Below are 15,205 nucleotides of genomic sequence, written 5' to 3'. Positions count from 1 at the left end.
ATATTTGTCACGGTTGTAATGTACTGTGCTGCTGCTGCAAGAAACTAACTTTCATGAACTTGAACTTGGATATTAGTAGGGTTACTTAACCACTGTTGGGATCTGGCTCCATCTTAGAATTTCTTCTGGCAGTTCCTTATAACTAAATATACAGGTACAAAGGCCAGTATATCCCAGAAAGGTTTTCTGTGTGCGAGTGTGAGGAAACACACTGACTGTGTGGTCCTTTAATAACAAGGGTCCAGCAGGGGGCGATTGCACAGAACTTCATCTACCCAGCAGGGGGAGTGCGTTCTGTCCTCCTCCCGGCCGGCAGAGGGCGTGCGCTCTGTCCTCCTCCCGGCCGGCAGAGGGCGTGCGCTCTGTCCTCCTCCCGGCCGGCAGAGGGCGTGCGCTCTGTCCTCCTCCCGGCCGGCAGAGGGCGTGCGCTCTGTCCTCCTCCCGGCCGGCAGAGGGCGTGCGCTCTGTCCTCCTCCCGGCCGGCAGAGGGAGTGCGCTCTGTCCTCCTCCCGGCCGGCAGAGGGCGTGCGCTCTGTCCTCCTCCCGGCCGGCAGGGGGCATCAGAGAGCCCACCGGAGGTGGGGGGGGCGCGGTGCCGTGACGCCATCACCAGGCGCCGGGTGGCCCGGAGAGTCGGTGTCGCGCTGTCCCGGTGACCGCGGCCTGTTTGCTGCTCCGGCGCCGGGGGTTGGAGGCCGAGATGCCGCTGGGTTACACGCCCGAGGAGAAGGCGCGGTTCGAGCAGCTGGTGAAGTTGCGGCGCCAATGGCTGAAGGACCAGGAGCTGAGCCCGCGGGAACCCGTCCTTCCCCACGACAGCAAAGGGCCCGTGAGCGGGTTCTGGGAGCGCTTCCTGCAGCCGCGCAGCCTCTGGCGGCTCTACGTGAGTGTCCGGGGGGGGGGGGGGGCAAACCCGGGTCCGGGCCCGGGCCCCATCCCCGGCTCCGGGCTGCGGCTTCTGACTGGTCATGACCTTCGTGTGAAGTTGGCCCAGGGCTGACTGGGCTGCAGCACCTTTCATTCTCTCCTTGGCCCGGGTGTTGAAAGTGTGTTAGCGGTACATTCGTCTCTCTTAACCAAATGTCAAAACTAACATTCTTTGCACATTTGATCCCGCGACTATTTCATAAATAAGAATTAGACATGGGAATAGGCCCTTAGCGTCTACTCAGCCATTCATCAAGATCATTGCTGATCTTCCACCTCGGCTCTATTTTGCTGCCCAGTCTCCATATTCCTTGTTTCACTTAATATCAAGAAATCTATCGATCTCTGTTCACTGACTGAATCTCCACAGCCACATGTCTTAGAAAATTCCAAAGATTCGTCACCCTATTAGTGAAGAAATTTCTCTTCATATCAGTCCAAAATGGCCAATCCCTTACTCTGTAATCCCTGGTTGTAGACTCATCAGCAGAGGAACCATTCATCCTGCACCTATCCTGTCAAACCTTATGAGAAATTTGTGTGTGTCAGTATGATCACTTCATTCTTCTAAACTCTGAAGAATACATCCTCATCTACTTAATCTGTCCTCATACGGCAAACCTACTATCCCAGGAACCAGTGCTGTGAATCTTTGTTGCACTTCTTCTTTTGTAGTAAGGAGGTCAAAAACTGTATACAGTACTCCAGGTGTAATCTCACCAAGGCTCTCTAAAACAGCATAAATATTTCCTCTGCTGAGGCATCTACAACCAGGGATTACAGAATAAGGGATTGGCCATTCCTGTGTTTAACGCCTCTTGTAATAAAGGTCAATGTACTACTTGCCTTATGAATTGCTTGCTGCACCTGATTTTTGCTTGCTTATGTGCATGGGTCTGCCTTTTTTTTAAATAAAAAAAAAGAAAGTGTACTTGGGAGACCCAGCAATTCAGATTCATTGGTGTGTGTAAAAGCCCAAACTTGTAATTTTTTATCATACATTTTTCAGCATATGGGTGTTACTAGTGAGGCCAGCATTTCTTGCCCATCTCCAATTGCCCTTGATATGGCAGTGGCGGGCCACCTTCATGAATTGCAGCCCTTTGGGTGAAGGTACTCCCACACTGCTGTTGGATGGGGAGTTCCACAATGTAGACTCGGAGATGTTGAAGGAGTGGTGATATATTTCCAAATCAGGATAGTGTGCAACTTGGAGTGGACCACGGAAATAGTCGTGATGCAATGCACCAGCTGCCCTTGTCCATTTTATGGATGATGTGCACTGTTGCCACATTATGCCAGTGATGGATGTGATACCAATGAAGTAGGCTGTTTTGACTTGAATGGTGTGAGTTTCTTGAGTGTTGTGGAGCTGCATTCGACCAGGCAAGTGGGGAGTATTCTATCATAATTCTGCCTTATAGCTGGTGGAAGGGCTTGGCGGTGTCAGGAGGTGATTCACTTATCATGGGATATTCAGCATCTGACCTCTTGTAGCCACAATTTATATGTGGCTGGTCCAATTGAGTGTCTAGTTGATCACTATGTTGATGTGGGGGAACTCCAGTGGTGATGCCATTGAATGTCAAGGGTGGATTGTTAGACTTTGTCATATTGGGCAAGGTCATTGTCTGGCACTTCTGTCACATGTGTTACTTGCCACTTATCAGCCTATGCCTGAATATCATCAAGGTCTTGCTGCATGTAGACATGGTCTGCTTCGTTTGCTGAGATATTACGAATGGAATTTAACATTGTGTTATCAGCAGCGAACATCCTCACTTCTGACTCTACGATGGGAGGTATGTCAGTGATGAAGCAGCTAAAGATGGTTGGGTCCAGGACTCCCACAGTGATGTCCTTGAGTTGAGATGAATAATTTCCAACAACCACAATCATCTTCCTTTGTGCAAGGTATGACTCCAACCACTGGAGTGTTTTCACTCTAATTCCCATTGACTTCAGTTTTACCAGGGCTCCTTGATGCCGCACTTGAAGTGCTAACTGGATGTCATAAGCAGTTATTCTCACCTCATTTCTGGAATTCAGCTCTTTGGTCCATGTGCCTTTGTGGCCAGCAAGAATGTTTCAGCAAATCCTGTTTGAATAGGTTCATGTTCCATATTCACAAGTTTAGGGATAGTTGCCAGCCAATGTGGGGAGATATTACTGTGCCTGTTCATTACCTCTGAACTGCTGTTGATACTTCTCCCATTTCTTGAAATCTCTTCCTTGAGGATATTGATCCCTGTAACAAGGACTGTTCATGAGCAGCAATTGTCTACAATTTATTTAACTGTGAACAGTGAGAAATAACAGTCTACCATACAGATAGTAACAATTTCATATTCAATGCAGTTCTCAACCAATGTTTTCACCTGAACATTTTCCAGTCGGGATTGAGTGCCAATTTTAATTTACTTTTGTATAATTACAGCCTGTCCACAGGTAAAATATTTAATAGATCAAAGCCTAGTTTTTATTTTCATTGGGTGTAGATTACCAGAATTTGAGCAGCGAGTTGCTCTTGGTTCCTCCACCTATGAAGAGTAAGACATAATAGGCTGGATTGTACTCTGTTCTATCTGCCTCCGTGGTTGGACCTGCAGCCGCTTTTGCCCCTCAGCTGCACTAACCTTCTCTGGCTGCAGAGCTGCCTGGGACCTCATTTAAAATAGAAATAAACAGAGAAAAATAAAAATAAAGAAAATTAAGCTCAAGGTTGGTGACCCCATTAAAATAAATGAAACTAATTAAATGTGCCATTTGCGGCTGCTGTAAAGTTGAGGGGCCAGTTATGAAGTACATTGGCCCTTTGGCTCAGAAAGTTAACAGATGACCCTGGACTTGTTGGTAAATCCAGGGGCAGAATGGGAGGTCAAGTATGCTGGCACGTGGCACCCAAGGCATTCTGTGTTGGAGTACACAGCCACAGGTCGCTAATGGTTCTCTATGGAACTGCCGACTAATTATCAGCACAACCTGGACAGTGTCTCAAAGCATACACCATTGTGGCTTCCATTTCCAGTTAGTTTTAACACAAAGAAAGGCTTTCATCTCTGTTGCTTTTTGAGATCTCAGGCTATTCAAAAGGGCTTCACAGCTTATGAAGTAACTTTGAAGTGACTGTGGCCCTGTCTGTTCCTTCAGGCAGATGTAAAATGTCTGGACTTTGCAAAAATGATCAAGAGTGTTTTTCCAGTGTCCCTGGGCCTACTTATCCCTCAACCAACATCACACAAAGAAATCTGGGCGTTTCCACATTGCTGTTGTGGAAGCTTGCTACAAATAACTTGGTTGTCACATTTTCTATATTACAGCAGGAACTACACTTCAGCTGTAAATCACTTTCAGTGTGAAAGGCACTATAAGACTATTTACATCGACTGAAAGACAAACTACTGCAGATGCTGGTCAGTCTGATCTGCTGAGAATTTCCAGAATTTTCAGATCAGTATCACAATGGGAAAACTCCCTTCTTTATCTGCAGAACACAACATAATTCAGCAACAGATCTTCAGCAAAGTGACGTCAAATTTAAGTGAGGACAAACCATAAGCATGCACCCTGTCTCATTGATGGATTTGGTAGTGAAATTGCTGAAAAGTCATGTCTAACTTCTGCTGTACTGCCATCTTTGTATATGTTAACATGTTTTTCTTTTATATGTTTCAGACTTACAAGGCATGTAATGCAGGTTGGTGGACGCTGAGTCGGTTACTGATTCCTGCTTGGGTTGTTCATTACTACGTGAAATACCATCTTGAGGTGAGTATAAATACAGGAAGTCCCCGGGTTACGAATGAGTTCTGTTTTTGAGACTGCTCGTAACCTGATTTTGTGTGTAACTCGGAACAGTGTCCGCGCGTGCGCACTTGGCCCGGGGATCGCGGCCGCGCATGGCCCCGACTGCACATGCTCACTTGGCCCAGGGTTGGGCCAAAGAAGATGTACTGCTGCCGTGGTAGGATCGGGGGCCGGGCCTGCTTACCAACTGACCACAAAGGTCGGTTCGTAAGTACAGATGTTCGGGGACTTCCTGTATAAAGACTTGCAATGCAGACCTCTTAATTATTGGCAAATATGTATAATCATTAAAAGACTTGCATTTCTATAGCATTTGTCAAGTGCTTTATGCCCAGTGAAGTTCTTGTTAAATGGTTGTAATGTAGGAAATGCAGCAGCCAATCTATGCACAGCAAGATCTCACAAATGAAGTAATATCAAGTCAATTGCTATTTAGCCATAGAACCATAGAGCACAACACAGGCCCTTCGGCCCACAATGTTGCGCCAACTTTAAGCCTCGCCTAAGACTATCTAACCCCTTCCTCCCACATATCCCCCTATTTTAAATTCTTCCATATGCTTATCTAACAATCTCTTGAATTTGACCAATGTACCTGTCTCCTCCACCACCCCAGGCAGTGCGTTCCATGCCCCAACCACTCTCTGGGTAAAAAACCTCCCTCTGATATCTCCCTTGAACTTCCCACCCATTACTTTAAAGCCATGCCCTCTTGTACTGAGCATTGATGCCCTGGGAAGAGGCACTGGCTGTCTACTCTATCTATTCCTCTCAATATTTTGTATACCTCTGTCATGTCTCCCCTCATCCTCCTCCTCTCCAAAGAGTAAAGCCCTAGATCTCTTAGTCTCTCGTCATAATCTATACTCTCCAAACCAGGCAGCATCCTGGTAAATCTCGTCTGCACCCTTTCCAACACTTCCACATCCTTCCTATAATGAGGCAACCAGAACTGGACACAGTACTCCAAGTGTGGTCTAACCAGAGTTTTGTAGAGCTGCGTCATCACCTCGTGGCTCTTAAACTCGATCCCATGACTTATGAAAGCTAACATCCCATAAGCTTTCTTAACTACCCTATCCACCTGTGAGGCAACTTTCAGGGATCTGTGGATATGAATCCCCAGATCCCTCTGCTCCTCCACACTACCCAGAATCCTGTCATGAACTTTGTACTCCACCTTGGAGTTTGTCCTTCCAAAGTGTACCACATCACACTTCTCCGGATTGAACTCAACCTGCCACTTCTCAGCCCAGCTCTGCATCCTATCAATATCCCTCTGCAATCTTCGACAGTCCTCCACACTATCCACAACACCACTGACCTTTGTGTCATCTGCAAACTTGCCAACCCACCCTTCTACCCCCTCATCCAAGTCATTAATAAAAATCACGGAAAGTAGAGGTCCCAGAACCAATCCTTGTGGGACACTGCTAGTCACAGCCCTCCAATCTGAATGTACTCCCTCCACCACAACCCTCTGCTTTCTACAGGCAAGCAAATTCTGAATCTACACGGCCAAGCCTCCCTGGATCCCATGCCCTCTGACCTTCTGAAGAAGCCTACCATGTGGAACCTTGTCAAAAGCCTTACTAAAATCCATGTAGACCACATCTACTGCACTACCCTCATCAATCTGCCTGGTCACCTCCTCAAAGAATCCTATCAGGCTTGTGAGACATGATCTGCCCTTCACAAAGCCATGCTGGCTGTCCCTAATCAGACCATGATTCTCTAAATGCTCATAGATCCTATCTCTTAGAATCCTTTCCAACAGCTTGCCTGACACAGACGTACATCAAAGGCTCAATGGTCTATAATTCCCTGGACTATCCCTACTACCTTTTTTGAATAAGGGGACAATATTTGCAACTCTCCAATCCTCCAGTACCATTCCCATGGACAATGGGGACTCAAAGATCCTGGCCAATGGTTCAGCAATCTCCTCCCTCGCCTCGCGGAGCAACTTGGGGAATATTCCGTCAGGCCCCAGGGACTTATCTGTCCTAATATTTTCTAACAGCTCCAACACATCCTCTCTCTTGATATCTACATGGTCTAGAACATTAACCTTACCAACATTGTCCTCAGTGTCATCAAGGCCCCTCTTCTTGGTGAATACTGAAGAGAAGTATTCATTGAGAACCTCACCCACTTCCACAGCTTCCAGGCACATCTTCCCACCTTTGTCTCTAATCAGTCCTACCTTTACTCTCGTCATCCTTCTGCTCTTCACATACGTGAAAAAAGCCTTGGGATTTTCCTTAACCCTACTCGCCAAGGCCTTTTCATGTCCCCTTCTTGCTCTCCTCAGCCCCTTCTGAAGTTCCTTCCTTGCTACCCTATATTCCTCATGAGCCCTATCTGATCCTTGCTGCCTATTTATTCCATTGTTGGTTGTAGTGTAGATAATGACACAGAATAGTAGGGATCTCCTCGGCTGCTCCACATAAACAATGCCTTAGGATCCAAAAGGAGCAAGGTTAGGAAACTCTCACACACATAGGCTGGTAATTCAGAGCTCCATGCATAAACAACAATAGAGGCTAACTATTTTAACTTTAAATCTGACATTTAGTGTTGCAAGAGTCTTGAGGAATTAGGCGGCTTATTCCTGAACCTTTTGCAGTGTGATGCTGCATTGAGGTCTCACCTGGACTGTATGTTAAAATGGATTTTATTCTCTAAAATGGATTTTATTCTCTTAATGTACAAATAACGGACCTCTAACTTTCAGTTGGAGCAGGCAATTGGCTACTCTCAATATTACACTGAGGTATCAAGCCATATTAACATCTGAAACATTAGGAATTTGTAATCAGGGAGACTGAAGTTAGGAATTACAGTGGATAAAGGAATGCAAGTGGAGGCTTTAATTGTCCTTGTAGCCTTCATCTAGTCTCACAAGAAAGATGAATAAGGACATAAAGCTGTTGGGTATGAAAAGGCCAGCTGGTCATCAAGCAAGTCTCACATCATCATAGATAGTCAGGCAATCATAATAATACAACCATAATAATACACTTACTCTGCATCCATCTAATCTCCTGTGAGAAAGACGAAAATACAAAGGAAATATACCGGGACCAATAAGAGAAAGGGATGCACAGGAAACTTCTGCTCAAGTAATTTGATACTCTGCCTAAAGGTACTCAAAAGCAGTCTAAGAAACTTCTTCAAAGAACCAAAGATTAGTGGCCATGGCTTCGGCTGCCAAGACCCTAAGCTCTATCAATCTCTAAACCTCTTGGACTCTCTTTCATTTTTAGGGACATCCTTTAAACCCTGCCACTTTGGCTATGCTTTCAGTCACTCTCCTAATATCTTCTTATGTGGCTCCTTGTCAAAGGTGTGTTTGATAATCATTGTTGAAACACCTTGAAACATTTGAATTGTTGAACTATAGTTGTTGTTTACTCTTTTTAACATTTGCATTTAGTTGAAATTGAAGCCAAAATTTTATCTTTCTTAAATCTGTCGTTTCTATTCCATAGGCTAAACCATATGGCATTGTGGATGTGAAACCAAGGATTTTTCCGGTAAGTTACATTAGTGGATTGAGTTAACAAATTCAGTTGTTTATCTTTTCTGAAATCATTTGAATTAAACTTCAGCTGATATTTCTTTGAAATAGTAACTTGATAAGAAGGAGAGGTGAAGGGAGTAAAAAAAGCTGGGTAGTGGAAATCCAAAATAGAATCTGTAAAATCCCAACCCAAGTCCTATAAATGGTTTTCAGTCATCAAACAAAAACACAAGCATTTGCTCTTCCTCTGCAGCCAGGTAATCTGGAAGAATTGAAAACAGATGGGAAAATACAAGGATAATGAGCAATAAAATACCAGAGAAGAAATTCTTTTCTAGTCAGAATTTAAGGATAGAGCATATGGATGGCAATAGGAGGTACATCTTTTCACAGCTTGAGCTTGTTACATAAGGCGTGCAGGGCCTGAGCCACTTGCTGGAGCTGAATGTCACTTGTGCAGATTGCACTCTCTCATCACACGTTCAAGAACTGTTTCAGGATGAATGAAAAGACAACAGCTGCCTAGGGGATGTCCTACCAGGTGTTTGCATTTGGAGACTCATGTCTGGTTCATTCTTGCTGGGTTGCGAATCCCCTACTACTTAGTGGGCCTTGGAAGTGCTCTCATTTTGGAGTGGGGTGTGTGGATGTGAGTCACAGGCCCTCTGAAAGTAAAGGTGTCTGTAACAGAGTAGAAGTTATGAAGTAATTGACAGCAATAATGATGATATTTGTGTATGCAAAACACTCAGTGGGTGTATCACCTAATTTGTAAAAGGTAAGATACATTTTTGTGAATAGAATTTTCCCTGGGGTTTCCCAAATTCCTACCATCATTAAAGTTGTTGAACAAGAGTGCTGCAAGAGACAATGGAGGTGCAAAGGAATCAGAGGGGTAGGTACAAAAAAAATCGGGTTCATGGAATACTATATTACATTCTGATAAAGAATCTCAAACCAAAAAGTTGACTGTTTATTTCCCACCATAGATGCTGCCTGACCTGCTGAGTTCCTCCAGCATTTTGTGTGTGTTGCTCCAGATTCCAGCATCTGCAGAATCTCTTGTGCCTCTGTTACATACAGAAAACTAGTTTGTGCTACCAGGAGAGGCTAGACAGTTTGGATCTGTATTTCTTGGTAGTTTAGAAGAATGCGAGTGACTTATTCAACTATTTAATATTCTAAGGGAGCTTGACATGGTAGATGTTGAGATGTTTTCCAAGTAGGAGAGTCACGAACAAGGGAATATGTAACTAGGGGCTTATCATTCAAAACTGAGGCGCCTAGAAATTCCTTCTCTGAGGGCAGTGAATCTCTCGAATTCTCTGACCCAAAGGGTGGTGGAAGCCAGATCATCAGAAATATTTAAGGTGGAGGAAGATAAGTATTTAAAAGATCAAGGAATTGAGGGTTATGGGAAATGGCACAGAATAGATTAGCCATGATCATATTGAATGTCGGGGCTGGTTTGAGGACCTGGTGGTGTACTCCTGCTCCTACTTTCTTGTGTTCTTATGCCCTGGTTGGACCATTGTATTCTGGGCACTGCCTTAGGAAAGAGGTATAGTTCTTGTAGTATATAGTGTAGGTCTAATAGAATGATACCTGGATTCCAAAAATTAAATTATAAAGAGAGGTGGTCCAAGAACCAAGATTATATTCACTGACATTTGGATCAAGGGGTGGATTGATTAAAATTTTCCAGATATTGAGGGGATCTGATATGGTAGATGTCTGAAACTATTTCTGCCAGTTGCTAAGTCTAGAATCGGGGAATATGGTCTAAAGATTAGAGGCGCATCTTTCAAGAGTGTTTGCCTGAACAGGCTTGAATGATATACTTATGTTTTGGGATTTAAACCTGTTTCCTGTGGTTTTGTTTTTTTTTCTTTGAGTATATTGTAGTGTGGATGAGAAACTATACAAAGTGTAAGAGAATGCATTTTGCTGTTAAGTTAACCATGTAAATTTTATATTTTGTTCCAGTGAAAATAAGTGAAAATCAAAAATAAGGATAAACGCTTTTGAGCTGTGATTACACAGTAACAGAAATGGAAGATATATGGTTAGCTCATAAACCAAAAATTTAAAATGGTCAGCAACTGGGACATATTTCTATTAAGAATAATATGCACTGAGCTTTCAAACTTGGTGGGAATTAGTTGAGCTAAGTGTTATAGCTGCACCAAAAGATTCATGCTTGAATCCACTTTAAAGATGCAAATGTAGACTGGATGAACATTGTAGTATGAAATTTGGTTTAATTCAGTGGTGCTGAATTTCAGAAGGGCAACATGCAGCCTCTAGAATAAAGCCTGTTTAGCATAAGTGACTAAAGATGAATTATTTTCTTCACTGATGTCGCATCCTTTGGTTTGTTCCTTCAGGGTGACACAATTTTGGAAACTGGGGAAGTGATACCGCCATTTGTTGAGGATGAGCATCCCAAGCACCACTAAAGGCTCATGTTGGTATCTGATGTAAATGGCTATATGATTAACTTCAAATGAAAGACACAAATGTAGTTGTTTCTTTTTGAAAGACTTATTTATCATTAAAATGCTGATTTACCAGGAATCATAATACTGCCGCTTGTTTCTTAACTCTCACCCACTGAGCATTCTGCAGTCATATGCATCCCTGATTTTAAATTGCTCCATGACAGGCAGTCATGCCCTCAGCTGTTTAAACCCTAAGATCTAGAAAAATCTCTGTAAAATGATGTTGGGTAAATGCAGTGAAGCCAATCACTGTGATAGGGATCCAGAACTAGGGCTGTGTAAAGGAAAAAAACTTGAGAGTTACTCAGTTAACAGACATTAAAACCACATTCAATTTAACAAATTTATTTAGTTTGGTAAGTAAAAACAGCAAAATATGCCAAGTATAGATAGATTTACATTAAATGTACAGTAAGTATTCCCCAATTATCATAAATTTATGTTTAATATAGCAATAACTAAGCTCTAGTTACACAACTTATTTCTAATTCATCACTAGCCATACAGTAACCTCTACATATGTTATCGTAATGAGGTGTTCCAGATCCTGGTGATCAGATCAATACTCTTCCAACTGCAGTTTGCAGATAAGCAGCATGACGGCACCTTTACTCAGTCTGTGATCAATTCCCATCAACTATATGCATATCTTTACTGGACACACTGCTTTCTCCTCCATGATAAATTGGCTGTTCAGTCCAGTCTGTAACTAGGTTTGTTGCACATAAACTAGCATCCCCTCTTCATCTCACCTTTTTAGCATACCCTTCAGTGTTTATGCAGCTTTCCCTTAAATTCATCCAGATAACTTGCCTCACCCAGTTCTGCAGAAACACATTTCACTTTCTCACCGTTCTGCAGAAAGATTTCTGCTCGATTCCCTACTGATTTGTGACTCTCTAATATTTAGAATCCCTAATATTATGAAATTAAAAGGCAACATCTTTGAGCATTATAGGTATTTATATACACACTATCAGAATTTAAGTGACAGGTTATGAGAAGTACAAAAAAAACCATTTGCTATCTGAGATAATCATCCAATACACATTAACAAAGTTATATTTGCAATGCTTACACAACAAATCTGTATGTATTACCAACTTCCAACATTTTGATTCTGGTCCATGCTCTTCCTTCATTAGCATGGAGTGAAGGTTGGTGCCAGAACCTTTCACCTGGCCTGTGCTGATTGGTCCATGAGTGATCACGTGCTCTCAGATAGGAAGAATCATGAAGAAGGAACATTATAGATTTTTCTGCAGATATTGAATAGCTGTCATCTTGGATGCATAGATAACAAATCCCCAAGAGAGTAAGACAATGAGCAAGAGTATCTGTATGAAATAAGATGCACTTGTTACATTCATGAACTTTGGTGGATCTAAAATAAAAACACAAAATGCTGGAAATACTTAACCAGTCTGGCTCCATCTGTGGGAAATGAAACAAGAGTTGACGTTTCGGGTCGAATACCCTTCGTTCGAAGTGGGAAGGAGACAAAAGCAGCCTGTTAAGCTGCAAGATGACAAGCTTCTTTTATCTCCTTCCAAACTCTAACGAAGTGTCTTCAACCTTAAATGTTGACTCTGTTTCTCTTCACACAGCTGAGGCCTGATCTGCTGAATATTTTCACCATTTTCTGTTTTCATCTTAGATTTCCAGTATTCACAGTTTTGTTTTGATTTTCATAAACTTTGGTGGATGGTCCTTGCACAGAATTCTTTTGGCATTATTTCCTAATGTGCATGGACTTTAACTGAACATTTGTTTTTGTTATGCGTTAACTTTCAACCAACAATAAAATTCCACATAAAAAGGCAATTATTTAAGTTCAAAGCTGTGGCTTTGGAGATACAGGGCACATTTAGCTAAGAAAATAGTACAAGCATGGCAGAAAAGACAACACTGCTGATTTCATGACTTCAAGACTGGTTTTGCAATGAACTTTAAACGTAGTCATTGTAATGCAGCAAATGCAATTTCCACTAGGGCTCAGTGAAATCACACACATGCAGTCAATCTCTAATTTTGGTGATTGAGGCAACATTTAAGCAAGGGCTGCACTTCAAAAATGGTGCTGTGGGATATTTCCACACCCATACAAGGCAGCTTTGGTGATCTCTGGAGAGATTCTGGAATGATCCCAACCCCCCGCCAAAAAAAAGCCCAGAAGCACAACCCACTGAAATGTGGGTGTCAACTGAAAGTAATGAATACATCTTTTAGAAAAAACTACATCTGGGTGGAGACCCCAATCATTGGTGTTAAGCTTACTGCTGTTTCTAAATTTAAATGAACATCTTGGACCAGAAAATAATGTGCTAAACACTACATTTACAATTGTTAATGAGTTGTACAGCACAGAAAAAGACCCATCCAGACCACCATATCCATGCCTATTATTGTCTATACTTGTCTCATTTACTTGCAATAAGTCGACAGCTTTATACGCTTTGGTGTTTCAAGTGCTTGCCTAAATGTTTCTTAAATGTGAGAGTACTTGCCTCCACCACCTCCTCAAGCAGCGCGATCCAGATTCCAGCCACTTGGTATGAAAAAAAATTCCTCCTCGGGTTCCCTCTAACCCTCTATCTCTTGCCTTTTATCTATGCCCTCTTAGGCACCTCCATAAATTCTTACTGTCTACCCTATCTATTCTTACTGTCTGCCCTATCTATTCCCCCCCTCATAATTTTGTTTACCTCTGTCAGGTCACCCCTCAGCCTTCTCTGCTCCAGGGAAAACAAATACAGTCTATCTAAACCTTCCTTTATAACTAAAGTGCTCCAATCCAAGCGACATCCTAGTGAATCTCCTCTGCACCCTCTTCAGTGCAATCATATCCTTCCTGTAGAATGGTAACAGAAATGCACACAATATTCCAGGTGTGGCCTAACCAATGATTTAGAAAATTGTAACATAACACCCATGCTCTTATTTTCTATCCTCTAGGCATGCATCCCATATGTCTTCTTCACCACCCTATATGCCTGTGCTATCACTTTCAGGGATCTATGAATTTGTACCCCAACGTCCTGCTGTTCATCAGCACTCCCTAGGGCCCTACCATTTTCTGTGTAACTCTCACTCTTATTTGAACTTCCAAAATGCATTGCATCATTTCACGTCTGTTAGGATTAAATCCCAAATGCCATTGCTCCACAGAACTTTCCAGCTCAGAAACATTGTGCCGCAGCCTAAGACAATCTTCCTTGCTATCTACAACACCAATTTTTGTGTCATTTGAAAACTTAACAATCATACCTCCTATCTTCTAAGTCATTAATGTATATCACAAACACCAAGGGTCTCAGCCCTGATCCTTGTGGTATACCACTGGTCATGGGATTCCAAACAGAAAAGCAACCCTCCTTCACCACTGGAGCAGCAAACAATCTGCTGGAGAAACTCAGCAGGTCAAACAGCATCTGTGGGGGGTGGGGAGGAATTGTCGACATTTCAGGTTGAAACTCTGCATCATACATCTCCACCACCACTGGTGCTTACCAACTACACGGCAAGTTTATATAACACAGAATTACCATCTCTGCCATTCAATGAGACTGTGATCTTTTAATTCTGCAATAGTTTCCCACATTAACCCAACATTTCTCATTTCCTCTATTGATCCTAGCCTTGAATACACTCAAGCAACTGAGTCTTGATGGCCCTCTAGGGAGAAGGTGCTAGGAAAATTAAATGGGCTAAAGACTGATAAGTCTCCCGGACCGGATGAGGTGCATCCCCGGGTTCTGAAGGAGGTGGCTTTAGAGATAGCGGAGACATTGGCGATAATTTTCCAGAAATCGATAGATTCTGGCATGGTTCCGGAGGACTGGAGGGTTGCAAATGTAGTTCCGTTGTATAAGAAAGGTGGGAGGCAGCATAAAGGAAATTACAGATCTATTAGTCTGACGTTAGTGGTGGGAAAATTATTGGAATCTATCCTCAAGGATGGGGTTACGGAATACCTGGAGGCACAAGGCAAGATAGGTCCTAGCCCCATGGTTTCGTGAAGGGAAGATCCCGCCTGACCAACCTATTGGAGTTTTTTGAAGAAATCACAGGTAGGGTGGATAAGGGAGAGGCGGTAGATGTTGTGTATTTAGACTTTCAAAAGGCCTTTGATAAGGTGCCTCACAAGAGACTGATTAATAAGATGAGAGGTCATGGAATTACGGGTAGGATAACAGAATGGGTGGAGCATTGGCTAGTTGACAGGAAGCAAAGAGTGGAAATAAAAGGATCTCGTTCTGGTTGGTTACCGGTTACTAGTGGTGTGCCGCAGGGGTCGGTGTTGGGACCGCTCCTTTTTACCTTGTACATTAACAATTTGGATAATGGAATAAATGGTTTCGTGGCTAAGTTTGCAGATGACACCAAGATAGGTGGAGGAGTAGGGAGTATCGAAGAGATAGGAAGGTTGCAGAGGGACCTAGAC

General features: G+C 43.0%; 1 protein-coding gene across 1 annotated transcript; it reads left to right on the top strand.

Annotated features, from left to right (window-relative positions):
• Positions 1-598: 598 nt before the first annotated feature.
• Positions 599-10,837, top strand: ndufb6 (NADH:ubiquinone oxidoreductase subunit B). Its single transcript, XM_052020003.1, has 4 exons — positions 599-883; positions 4,603-4,695; positions 8,229-8,273; positions 10,648-10,837. Exons 1-4 carry the CDS (start codon positions 701-703, stop codon positions 10,717-10,719), a joined length of 393 nt encoding a protein of 130 aa, XP_051875963.1. The 5' UTR covers positions 599-700; the 3' UTR covers positions 10,720-10,837.
• Positions 10,838-15,205: the final 4,368 nt, after the last annotated feature.

Source organism: Pristis pectinata, chromosome 7 (genome assembly GCF_009764475.1).
Source record: "Pristis pectinata isolate sPriPec2 chromosome 7, sPriPec2.1.pri, whole genome shotgun sequence".
Classification (NCBI taxonomy): domain Eukaryota; kingdom Metazoa; phylum Chordata; class Chondrichthyes; order Rhinopristiformes; family Pristidae; genus Pristis; species Pristis pectinata.
Note: the sequence above shows the minus strand (reverse complement) of the source record. Positions and strands in the feature narration are given on the sequence as shown.